The 13850-nt window shown below is 38.7% G+C and overlaps 1 protein-coding gene across 7 annotated transcripts in view; it reads right to left on the bottom strand.

Annotated features, from left to right (window-relative positions):
* Positions 1-13850, bottom strand: part of LOC139140464 (parathyroid hormone/parathyroid hormone-related peptide receptor-like) — a 163725-nt gene that overhangs the window by 29193 nt on the left and 120682 nt on the right. For all 7 annotated transcript variants that reach the window (XM_070709753.1, XM_070709758.1, XM_070709755.1 and 4 more), the window contains one exon: positions 1056-1155. In XM_070709753.1, coding sequence (XP_070565854.1) covers positions 1056-1155 — 100 coding nt within the window. The remainder of the gene's footprint in view (positions 1-1055; positions 1156-13850) is intronic.

Raw genomic sequence — 13850 nt, forward strand, 5'->3', positions numbered from 1 at the left:
CTCTCTGTTGTTTTTTTTTCCTTTGTTGTTTTTTCCCCTGCAGAGTGTTTCATGGAGCCCATTGATTAGCACGGAAGTTAGTACCATTCGCCTCCGAGTTTGAGCCGGCGCGGTAATCAAGACCAGATCCGACACTTATCACCGCCTCCCGCTAAACAAACGGAAACCCGGACTGGCTGTTGTACAACGTCTGTGGCTGCATTTGATTTTGAGGGTCGAACGACCACCGTATTTGGTCGCCTTATGTCTTATCACGAGAGAACGTTTTGCGAAAATCCACAAAAGCAATGGTACGATGACAGTCATCAATAATCTCGATGATCCGCAATGCAGACAAGACGTGAATGAAGTTGCATCGACCTTCATATAAACCTGTAAACACTTCTTTTGCATGTTGCTTTTGTTGCAGTTAGTTCCCCTGTGTCTATGTCTGTTTCTATTTGAATGACTCAATCCGCAGCTCCGCAGGGCTTGATTGTGTCATTTATCCCGATTGATTGTAACGTATTTCAGCGATTACAAACTAACTTCAACTGAAGACAGTTCCTCGAGGAAGCTAGACATGTCTTTGGTGTCATTTTAATTTTATCGTAACAGAATCATTTATATATATATATATATATATATATATATATAATATATATATATATATATATATATATATATATATATATATATATATATACCAAAACTTGTTTGTATCTTCTCAGAGGGGTAAAGTGCTCGATGCAGGGATGCAGAGCAATATTACAATAAATATGAGATCACATCAAGTATGTTTGGTACCTATTACTCGAGTTTCACGCATACACGCGATCGTCAGATAGGTAGATTTTATAAAATCTACCTATCTGACGATCGCGTGTATGCGTGAAACTCGAGTAATAGGTACCAAACATACTTGATGTGATCTCATATTTATTGTATATATATATATATATATATATATATATATATATATATATATATATAATATTATATATATATATATATATATATATATATATATATATAATATGTAACTTAAATAACTTGAAATAGTGGAGTTCACTCACCATCTTCGGGGTATGGCGTCGACTCAATCGTGGCCATACACTCGTTCATAGTCTCGAAGTACGCTCGCAACATTTCATCGATATCTGCCGCCATACTTATCTACAGAGGAGAAATCATTGACATATTGTTAGAAGCGTATGGCGACAGCAATATATACACATTTGTAGCTGAGGTATTGTAAACTGATCTGTCCCATTGTTGAACGGTTGATCACATGACCCAGGACTGAACCATTTCAACGAGTGAAAGAATGAATGGGAAGAGGATTGGGGGAACTCGACAATGGCTATTGAGCGGGTCTCCGGTCTATATTCCCGACTTGAACAATTTCCCAGAGGCCAATGATTACTACAAGGCCTGCCAGTATTTGCATACACTGTTCAAACGATTTGTTATGTGTTGATTCAAGGGAAGGAACGTTTGCAGGTCCCACATTTAGAAGCTCCTGTAAAGTACATAAAAGATATTATCTTTTAAAAAGAACCCAAATCTAAGTAGAAAAAATAAATTTACCTGTGAAAAGGCTGATGCCTAACCAACTAACTTAAACTTCAATCGATCAAAAAATCTATAAATAGATGAAAACCAGTAGATATAACATTTCCGGGCTGGATATGTTCTCTATAGTTTTATGTTACGTATCGGATGCACAAATATACGTAGTGCCGCTGGATAACTAGCTTACTGTTTATAGTTTCGTCAAAGTCTGCATGAACTATAACGTTCAGTAGGCTTGTAGTTCACAGGCGTAGGGAGTGTCCATTGTGGTATGCGCCGAAAAAAATGGAAACTATGACAGGGTTTTTTCCTCCGGAGCGCAAATCCCATACGTATGACGTTTACGGTTAAATATCTACACACGTTTTGTCTTTCATGCCTAAGCTCAAGTTGAAGTGTGCCGCCCAGGATTTAGTGGCGATTTCGATTCAAAATCGTTTCCGGACAGCTGTTATGTAATTGCAACTCATTGTACAATATATATTTGGTCATAAAATGGGAACTAAAATACGATTAGCATGTACTTGAACAAAATGTACTTTTCTATTGATGGATGATGGCTATTTAGCTGTGTGCAATGGAATACGTCGAATTTCATCGGCTCTACGGTCCAAGAGGGCAAAACTATATCATTATGCTTGTGCGTTGTACCCCTCCTTTTTATGTTACATGTACACTCAGCAGTCAAAGCGCCTGTCAGTGTTCAGTGAATGTTATTTTTTCTTTCATTTTTAACCATTCAGTGAATGGTTATTTTCATGAAAATTCACACTCGCTGAAATAATTGCTTTTAATTTGCGAAACGATAATAACGATAATTGCTGACAGCACATCTGTGCTGTACGCATAATTAAAGAAATGTTGGCACACAGTTTACGGTTACCTTGACGGTTGAACATATTTTAATTACAGGGATTAACGAACGAGGCATTGCCATTAAACAAGTTCTCGGCGGTCACTCTTTTCGTCCGCGAAAGTACGAAATCGGTTTTGCAGTCGAGGAAAGTGGTTGTTCATTACGAATCGTTTTTCTATTTTTTGAAAGAACAAGTTGCTCTGTCTTTACTGTGCTAATTTCTTTTAAGGCACTATATTCATTGAAACCACATGTTAAGTAACTTTGGTTGTATTCTAGACTTGGTTCAAGTCGATGAATTTTTTAAAATAAAATCATTTATAATAGTTTCTCTTTTCTCTCCTATTTCGTACAAATTAAACCTGTTCCGAATTTGGGAGCCCTGACCAGTAATCCCAGCGATATAATAGGTTACCTTTGAGTCTGCGCAGTAGTGAGTTAGTTTCTGCCCGGGATTCATGTGATTCCGGGTGAAACTCCCACTCATCGCATCCACTCCACTCACGCGTTTCACATGAAAATAAAACACAAATCGTTGCGTTCACTCCACTCAAACATTCACAAATCACAGACTTGAACCAAGTCTAGTTCTGTTCATAAAATCGTTTCTTGTTCTTCGCCAGTTCACATTGAAATACACTATGTTAAGCTTTTCAATACAGCATACATGAGTGCGATGTCTGATGTCATATGACGAGTGAAACGAATGGTTGTCAGGACTGGAACATATATCCGCTAACGATAACATTGGATAAATAAGCAATCCTGTAAGCAATGATAATACCGGTACTTTGAATTCCAAATTACTATAGGTACAAGAAGAGAAACGTTTGTTTGTTTTATAGAATAAAAAGTGAACACATTATTAAAAGTTACAGCTAGTGTCGGTAGAGGGTTAACTGTTGACCTCTACTTTCTCTTGTAGCTGACTTCTTGGGTATCAGCAAAATGTATTGGTTATTGCTGTATTATAATTACAAGAAAATTTGAGGACATCATGATACTGAAAATGTGGTGAAATATTTCATGAAAATTTGTCATTTCGACGAAGGTGTATATAAAGCGGTTGCTCCATATGACGGCGATTTCTGTCATCGATTGCGGCCGTAAGGAACGATAGCCATAGCTTTGGTAATGGTTGAAAACAGATACCACTACTACTGTATGTAGAAATACACATCATTAACTTTGCAAACACAATGCTATGTGTCCAGCAATCGTCCTGTTGACAAATGAATTGTTGTCAGGACTGATAACTTACTTGCCAAAAATAACATTCCACGTCGCACACATGAAGGATGTATAGAAGACTGTTCGGAGTAGAACAACAAACTGAGTTTTATTCACAGCGAATAAATATTGATTGAAAATGCGCCAAAGGTAGCAGGTATAATGGAATTGTCCTTCTCAACTTTGACCTCTTTTCAAATTGCTGGCGTAGTGTGCTCTTCGTGCTTTTAAAACCTCGAAATGATAATTAAACTTGGAATTGGTTTGAAGCAAGATCGTTATGGTAGCGAGAATATCAATGACGTTGCAAAGACCTTTGCGATAATTTATGACCCTGACTCAGAGATGAGACTTAATGATTTTTCAAATTAAATCAAGGAATTCCTCATTGCAGGATTGAAAAGCAACAAAATTATTTGCATGGTGTTTCTACGTCCTAGAATAACATGTAAGGACGGTGCTTAAATGATAAAATTATCGATAAATATACAAACGCCCTTGGTTAGACAGCAAACGAGACAGTCAAGTTTGACTTCGGAAAAAGAAGAGTGAACAGTTAAAATGGCAGATTTCCCCCAAAAAAACTGTCTATAGCGTTTAATAAACATTTATACACTGTGCAGACATGTAAACAGAGATAGGTTTCTAAAGTCAACAGATTCCATTACTCGCTTACGAGACTAGTCTTGCGTCAGTGAAAAATAACCTCAAGGAATCCGTTTGTCAGAGACAAATTCCCTTATATATAGCTGACAGCGCTGCAAAACCACGACATTCAGTATTGACATATAAATATCAACACAGACGTCCTTACACGGATGCCGATAATATCAACGCCCCGTTACCACCTTTTGGTGGGCAATGAGACGAGGAGTGATAGAGGTGCACTAATTAGGCGTGTTCGAAAGGGAAAAAAAACGATGGAGTATATTCATACAAAACTGCTGCTAACAGCGCACGAGTTTTAGTGGCCACTCGTCAATCATTCATTTTTCGGATTCAGAATTGATGAAACTACCGAACATTTCTCTTGAAATATTTATAGGGCGTTCCTTTCACCATTAGAAATAGCCCAGTCTATTGAGGAAGCATATTAGTAAAATACCGTGACGGCGGGGAAAAACAATACGCAATACCATGGTTTTGCGAAATGCTGCCGAATTATAAGTACATCACACTAAGCGAACGAACGAAAAATTAGGAATCGAAAACAATCTTCATAACAAAGAAGGCGCGCGTTTACAAATGACTGTATTTCATACTTTCCGTTGACGAATCAAAGTAATATGAGTGTTGGTATGGTCAAACTGATAATAGGATAGGGGTATATAAGCATCAGTATACTATTTTACGTAGTTGCTGCTTATGCGCTATTATTTGACGAAGCGAAACAGGAGAATTCTCCTTACGCTCAACGTTTCCTTGGAAAAACTCATTCACGAAGCTTCAGGCATTACCTATGTGGATATGGGGCTAGGGATGGTGTTGTAAGTGATTGTTAGGTTCAAATCCGGGAAATAACTGACCCAGTGCCCCGCGCCAAGTGCTGATGACACTTTCAGCACCACATCTTGGACACTTTCAGCACCACATCTTGAAGTAAAAGTATGTCTTGACTGTCGATGACTTCTTCCGGCCAGAATTCAAGCTTAGCATCCGACAGTTACAAAAATCGTTTGTATCCATGTAGTTCCGATATTTTTAATGGATTTAAGGGGTGTCTATTCTGATCAGTGATCCTGAATGTGAGGGCAAATAATGAACCCTTTGAGTGCCAAAGTCAATTTTTGTCACCGTCATAAAATTTACCCCAGTCAATTTTTTTCAGATTTTCGCCAAAATTTTGATAAAAAAGTGTATCCAATGAAATGTGACGTCCATTTGGTCAAAAATTATGAAACAATTCCAGAAAAATTCATGAACATTAGTTAAATTTTGCGCCAAAATTTTTGCGTGAAAAATTACAGTACTCAAAGGGAACTTTTTTTCGCTCTGGCGGTATTTACCGTCAGGCTAAAGATAAAAGAATGTAATGGATACTAGGCTGTCTGAGAAAGTTACAGTTCTATAGTTCTATTTGGTTTAAACTGACGTAACTTCAGTATTTTTGTTGTGTCTGTATCATACAGTTCTATTTGTTTGTTGTTGGCGTAATTCCAGTATTTATGTTGTGTCTGTGAATCACACTTTCTTCTCTCTGTGTCTACAGTTAAATTGTCAAAACAGCCCTGTTATTCACAGGTAGTCCAAGAGGTCCTCTTATCACTCCCCAAAAAACACACACACACGCGAAACTCACAATAATTACAAGAGACTTTAGACCTTGACGATCATCTCTGAAGATTTTAAAGGCAGTTGGCTTATCCATGTCCAGTTTTCCCCTCAAACTTAATAATTTCCGGATTCAAAAAAGTGAGCTATGTTCGTTAAATATACTGTAAAGCTCAAAGCTGGAAGCCTGAGCTGCAACTATGGAAATTCTGAAGTGGGAAAATAGACTGCGTGTACTTGCCTTTCTGGGCTAAACCAAGTGAACTTCAACCGACGAAGCATGCTAGCAATATGAGTTTTGCGATAGTGCGAGAACGGAGAGAAAGTGTTACTCCGGAAAGTATGTCAGTGTGGTTGGTTCAAGATCGTCTTAAAGAGATCATACATAACTAATACAGGGTACTCAAAGGATTATCACGTCATTTAACGACTCGGAGGAGAAAAGAAGACGTTCCTGTTTGTCGGTCACTCCAATAAAACTCGAAAAACATGCCAACAAACTCACACTATAGAATTGCCGGAGATTCTATAGTGCCAGCGAGACTGTTTAATCGATTCTACCATTACATCCAACACTCCGTTCAGCTATTATCGCACCGTATCGGTCCCCTCTTGAATACAACAGGCTTAAAACTTTACGATCGTTAAAAACAAGACAGTTTGAAGTGGCATTAGAAAAACCTCCTGATGACAGCCTAGACTATAAACTGAAGAGTATGGTACTCGAGCAAGGTTGACACACCGCCAACTAAACCAGTCACAAATCTAGGAACATTTCGGCATGTTGGAATCCGACACAGCGTGGGTGTGCAGATGTAACTTTTTCAGTACACATCAACTTTTGTGATTGAATCACAGGGGACTCCTACTCCTTGTTTATTTGTGTCTGTGTTTGTTTATTTGTTATTTTTAATAAAATAACAGCGAAAAGCTGTTTTGTCAATATTAGTCAATAAAGAGCATTTTATTTATTTATTTGTTTGTTTGTTTGTTTGTTTGTTTGTTGATATGTATTTCCGATGGTGAGGGTTAGGGTTAGCCTCAAGTTAGGGTTAGGGTTAGGGTTAGGGTTAGGGTTAGGGTAGACTTATTCACTCCCTCTATATATTCAGACAAGGGGAGCAAGTTGGATTACAACATCTGTATTTTCAAGTCAAGAAAAACACACCAAATAAATGCCAGACAATTGAAATATTGAGTCTGTGGCAGCATCGTGTCCTGTACTTACCACACCTATCCTGTAATTCGATGGAAAGGGCAAAAATCGGCGATATTTAGCATCTTTCCTTTGATTCGTACAGTTTGTACGGCAAAACTTAAATGTCACACTTTGGCGGGTTAGTACGTCAGTACGACAAAATAAACAAGGAGTACGAGTCCCCTGTGATTGAATGAGGAGAACCCGGCAGTTGTCGCGGCTTTTGTTGTCACGAATGACATGTCGAGTGTGAAGTTCGCACGATATCTTATCGGTCACGATACAGTGATCAGATACAATGATTACAATACTGCCTATGGACTGTGATAATGAAACTGAAATTTAAGTACCGAGCCGAACCGCATTAATTCGGGAGTGCCATGCGACAAAATAAACTATTTGTAACATGCGATATCTCAAATATCTTATACCCTCCAATATGATGCCTCGGATAATCTGTCGAGAACAAGTTTTGTTGATGTGCTACTGTTTTGCTGGAAGATAATCGTGAATATGATAATAATACATTCGGATTGTACATAAAAGAAATGTACAAACATTTACATCGGGTTAAACGTTCATTTCATAACGACAAGAAGGAAATCATATCAAAAGAGGATTGTATTTAAACAAGTGGAAACGGATCGATCGACGTCGACGTCCTTGTTTTTTTTTGGTTTGTTTCTTTGTTTGTTTATTCGTGTTTGTTTTTTTCGTTTGTTTCTTTGTTTAGAAATATAGTCAATGAATGATACTTTAATAAGTTTTCTAATACAATCCAACCTGTGAAATAAAGCACACCCTGCCTTTGCCATGAGGAGTAGGCTCTCATGTCATGTCCAATGCTTCTATATAGCAAACTTTCAAATGGTTCTGTGTTGTGTCTCTACATTTTACTTTAGTAACATGCGATATGTCAAATATCTTATACCCTCCAATATGATGCCTCGGGTAATCTGTCTAGAACAAGTTTTGTTGATGTGCTACTGTTTTGCTGGAAGAACTGCCTTCTCTTGACTGTTCATTTTCCATTTGAAAACTTTCTGTTAATTTGCACAAAATTCGTTCATTTTGTTCATCATTACATCCACAAAAACTAATGGAGCCGCAAACCTACGTTTCAGAAGATTCTTAAACGGTCAACAAATCGCGAGAGGCATATAATCGAATTACTTCCGGGACAAAAATTGCCCTGCCCATCAGACATGACGATCACGCCCCCTACCAGGCACTTGGCATGTGAGCATGCCGTGATATGCAAGGATAGTCTGTTTAGGTTGTGCATCTTTAAGGAGCGATGGGCGATTGCAACGCATGTAACTTTAACCCTTCCACCCCCAGTTCCCTGTATACAGGTCCAACTTTACCATAGAAAACAATGGATTTGGGACAAACCATGGTGGTGAAAGGGTTAAATATCAATGCTCGACTCCTTATGATGTTGGCAAATCGAGTAAGGACTCTGCCTCGTTCACGACTGATTTTTATTCAAACCTTTCGACGAAAGGGAAGGCTCCATCTAAGTGTTAATGTTTGTTTTTTGCTTTACAGTTTGAGAAAGACCACCCTGCCGACAGTAGCGAAAAATAAAACATATTTCACATAAGTGACATGTCACATAAGTGACATGACACTTCATGACAATCCTTGGCATATTACGATCCATTTTATTTACGAGGATGCATAAAAATAAAAATTGAACGAATAGGACGAGTTCTATATTTCATATAAACAACAACTTAATTTACAATTATTATCGCCTATGAATTAATGTCAACATAATGGGCGACCTCGTAATATCCAGCTCAGTCTAATACAACACAAAAAAGCAATTTCTGTATCTGAAGTCAATAAAGCTCGTCATCCTTACCAGGCTGATTTCCATCGAGTGAAAAATAAGCTGGGATTAAATCACAATCATCTGCATTACCCTCTGATTAAACAGACAGCAAATCGATTTTGCCTCGGAAATTTGCCACTAATGGGCCTGAAGCGGTTTCGTATTTTATGGGCATGTCAAGAAAGTCTAGACAAATTACGTCATGCTCTGTATTTAAATAAAAAAAGACTCCATACTGTATATGGAATTAAGCGTCAATGGACAGATTGAAATATTTCAAAGTAATATGGAAAAATAAAACGGCGTTTTGTGAATTCTGCAGTGATACATTGAACTCTTCCACGTAAAAGGAAGTCGCCATATCCATGTTTGTCACATCAATTAAAATGAATCGCTTCCTTAAGAATTGCTTAACATTTATGTATGCTCTAGAATTACTGTCGGACCCCCTACTTTGGGCCACGGACTTCGACTCCCTATAGGGCCACGCACTTTGGGGCCACAGTGCCCTTCACATTCTGAGAATGTGCCCGTTCGGTGTTGTTTCTTGACCGCGAACGAGCTCGTGTACAATGCTGTGAGTGAGAAGTGACGCCAACGAGTAAGTGAAGGAATATGGCGCCACCAACGTTGAATTAAGAGCAACAGCAATAGCAAGTCGAGCAAGGAGACCAGGTGACCGCTAATCTACTCGTAATTAAGTGCAGAACCGACACAAATATTTAAAATTAGCCGATGTAAAGGATTCTCCTGCGGACTTCAAGCGGTGTTGAACAGAGCTTTAACGACGTCACAAAACCATTAGTAAAGAGAATACAAACAGAGATTTAGAGAATAAAACTGAAAAGCCCCTGTCGATAGGAGGGATAAAGAGCCATGACTATATATCAATCGTATAGCTGTACTCTCTACGCCCCTGTTGTTGCGTTGCCACGTCACGTAGGTTCCATATCTCTAATTAGGATCTCTTGTCAAGTGTGTCTGGCCTGTTTGGCTTCCCTGACCTACGAATCAGGGATAATCAATGTCACTTTGACTAATGGCCGTTACCTTGAACGAGAAATGCCATCCCATATTTAAGAAGGAATAGATTATAAATCGATACCTCGGCGAGTTTCAAGTGAGATATGTCGGGGGTTGAATTGTGCTTTTTCGTTATATCAGTAACGAAGACGAGAAGAGAAGCCCTACCCCCATCTCAACGTTGTCAAAACATACACCGATACACTGTGGAGCAGGGGGAACTCCAATTTCTTTACGATTCTACAGATCTCTTTGAAAGTAGGATCGACGAGGCTTTCACGAGTTGTATGGGCGAATAACACAGTGACGTTTCTGCTATTCTCCAAACTGCTTATGGAAGGGTAAATGAAAGGGTCAGTAATTGTAACTTCTGATGATTTCTTTACTGTTTTTTGTTTTTAATGTCAACTACAGTTCCTTCTACTCTCTAAAGCATGTTGAGATACACAGTGTTGAGCTTTTCAACTCAGCCTGTGCATTGGCCGGTGAATTCTGGTCTAGACTTGTATTCTAGTGTAGACAATAACAGTACATTCAACACGTATAGACGCTGTGTTAACAAGCCTAATAGTAAATGTTTCAACATGCTTTTGGAAGTTCAGCAAGAACTTACAGCTGACATACAAAACACTGACAAAAAAGAAGTCATCAAAAGTTACGTGGCCCCTCAGTCAACGGACATAACCAACAAACCACGCTCTTAAAGGCCTGCTAGCCGTGTCTTTTAGCAATATTTTTATGATTTTACTTTCAATCCAAAATAAGTTTGTGAGAAAATACTAATTTAGGCGTGTGTATAACTTATTATTAACTACTCTCTGGGCATGTATATTGAATTTTGACAAGATGAAGATTACACTGCGATTAAATGTCTGTCCAAACATTAAATCGCAGCTTCATGCGGAAAAGCAAAAACCGTGGAAACTGTGCATATCTGCGCTGAAATCTTCACATAAACTGCACAGAGAAGTTCAATGTAATGCATAAGGGTGAATGTTGTCAACTGTGACATTTTATGTTCTGTTTCCTTTGTAATATTACCAATTTTTGAAAATGATGGAAAATCAAAAGGACCGTTAAAATTTGAATTTACTTGTCAAATGTTACACAAAGGAATGGTTTCCTAATCCAGTAAAAGCCTACATCCCTTCGGGGGTATGATTTAGAGATAACCAGTAGAGAATAGGAAGATTTTGAGGTCAACAAATTTCAAGAGTTACAGATAGTGGGGCTTTAATCTTAACGTACAAGGTTATCACAGATGTTAAAACACTAATCTTTGTGAGACTTGCTATACACAGCTAACATTCTCGCGTGATGTCTCGAGAAGCTACTTTTTGCCGACTCTTCTAAGCAATCCTCTACAGTCCCCTTGGACAAGTTCAAATATCATCAATTTTCAGCCAAAATGTTGAAATTTGATTTTTAAAAAGTGCATGAAAAGTAAGGTTGGTTCCAACTACAGCATCGACAGTATTTTAACAAGTTTGCAACCGCTCTCACACTTTTAAAAAAATATTTTTACTTGCTAAGAGTTAAGTCTATCCGCATTGGCACTGCAGGGAAAAATCTTACATTTTTGCAAACGTAAGGGCGGGAGAAAAGGGAATATAATATTGATTTTTGTTCAGAATCAATCGATCGATCGATCGATCAATCAGTCAGTCAGTCAATCAATCAATCAATCAATCAATCAATCAACCGTAACCTTGTTCTTATACCCTTTCCTAATTCGACGGTGAACGGTCGCCGGTCACCCTTTGCAGTAACGTTTAGTATGTGCAAGCAAAATTCCATGGTGATATCGAAATTGGCATGCAAACTCGATATGACTGTGAAAACAATAACCGTATCCAGGGACGCTCTCCTAATGGAAAATAATCACCCTGAGCAACATGAATTTCATCTGGGACAGCTGTGTAAGTTGCATCAGAGGTAAGGATGAATCACATCTAGGTACACCGCGGCCTCGAGCTCGTCAATATAGATCGCCTGGAAAAAAGTCTGGCCCTTCTAACCCGTATGGTGCACTCCGATGGCACAACACCCGTGAATTCAATTTCGCCAATAAACGGCAACGAATTTACATGTAATTACATTCCAACGGTTTCACGAACACATCCAAACTCCTAAAGGTCTGTGAAAGTGTTTTAAAGCGATGTTCAGTGAGCACCCTTTAGCAATATGTTGTTGATGTGTGTGCGTGCGTGTGTGTGTGTGTGTGCGTGTGTGTGTGTGTGTGTGAGAGAGAGAGAGAGAGAGAGAGAGAGAGAGAGAGAGAGAGAGAGAGAGAGAGAGAGAGAGAGAGAGAAGAGAGAGAGAGAGAGAGAGAGAGAGAGAGAGAGGGGGGAGAGGGAGAAGAGGGAGAAGCAGCAGCGTATGTGAGCGTCAGGGAATCAATCATTGCAACATTAGCAGAGGATAATAATAATGAGTATGGCTGTTATGATTTGAAGACAGAAAAACGAAAACTAGCCATTGTAGGGCGCCTCCAAACGGTCGATCATGGAAATGATTTAGTGTTCGTTGAATACCTGTGTCAGACTTTCGTTCTCGAAAGAGTTTGGTTTTAACATTTCAACAGAAAGTATCTATTGGTATATATAATTACCTAGGCCCTTTCTCGAGTCAGGGAAATGCAGGGAAGAGTATAAAGCCACGCTATTTTGACGACTCTTAGCGAAATAGTAAAGATTCATTTCATGTGCATATGATTGTTTTTATAAAACAATAGACAAATTACAGAACAAGATATTAAAATTTCAAAATGAGCAATGTGGTTTAGCTCAAGTGTATCCTTGAACGTTGTTATGTTCTGTAGAGAGACAGTTGTTCCCTTTGGCGGATTTTTTTGAAATGAAACATTCGCGCAAAACTGGCAGTGTGCCATATTGTCACGGTGATTGCTTCACGCGAAAGAGCCTGACACAGTTTGCGTTCAAAGCTGATTCCGTTCGAAAAAGCTCTCAAGTCGACGGAAAATACATTAGTGATGTTGTGAAGCGCGAAAAAATCAAAGAAAATAGCTTGACTGACCTCTTTCAGATGAACCTTACCCAAATTAGATGTACCGGTTTGAAAAGGAAGATATTTAATGGACTCTACCGCGAATTTACCTTTTTTGGCGTCTCAATTTCACACTTCTCTGACCAAAACAGATTCCGGCAGAAGCTATTGACGCATTGGCATCGCGATGATAAATAGGAACTCATAGAAGAAAAGCCTTGATGTTCACGGTTTGTGAGTACAATATGTTATGTCTCATACATGTTCCCTATGAAAGGTTTAAAAACGGAGACATCCGTGCAAAATACATACGCTGTACGTACGTACATATGTATGTAAGTATGTATGTATGTATGTATGTATGTATGTATGTATGTATGTATGTATGTATGTGTGTATGTATGTATGTATGTATGTATGTATGTATGTATGTATGTGTATGGTATCCTCCTTCCTGTCATCTCATCTCTGTCAGATATTTTCACCGGTATTTCTGATTTTTTAATCCTTCTTCCTGGTGCTGAGGTATTGGCTAGACCACGATTATCTATCATTTTATTGATGTCTTTACCAACATTCAAAATTTTCCTATTACCCTGACATTTACCAGTAGGTGATTCTGACATTGACATTCGACATGATATGTCATCACTTACTCCTTCTGCGTTGTTCCGCCAGGACATCGAATGATGTCACCGAGACTGATTTCACAGTGTTCTGCCCGCTTGTTCACTGCAGATCAACTCTTCATATCGCAAACACTGCGGAACTTCGACATTCGTCACTCCCAGACAATTGGCGTGAAGGTTAGATTACATGACTCGACAGGCCAATTACCGAAACAGTCACGGTAAACTCAGGAAGACAACTGA

Source organism: Ptychodera flava, chromosome 9 (genome assembly GCF_041260155.1).
Source record: "Ptychodera flava strain L36383 chromosome 9, AS_Pfla_20210202, whole genome shotgun sequence".
Taxonomy (NCBI): Eukaryota; Metazoa; Hemichordata; class Enteropneusta; family Ptychoderidae; genus Ptychodera; species Ptychodera flava.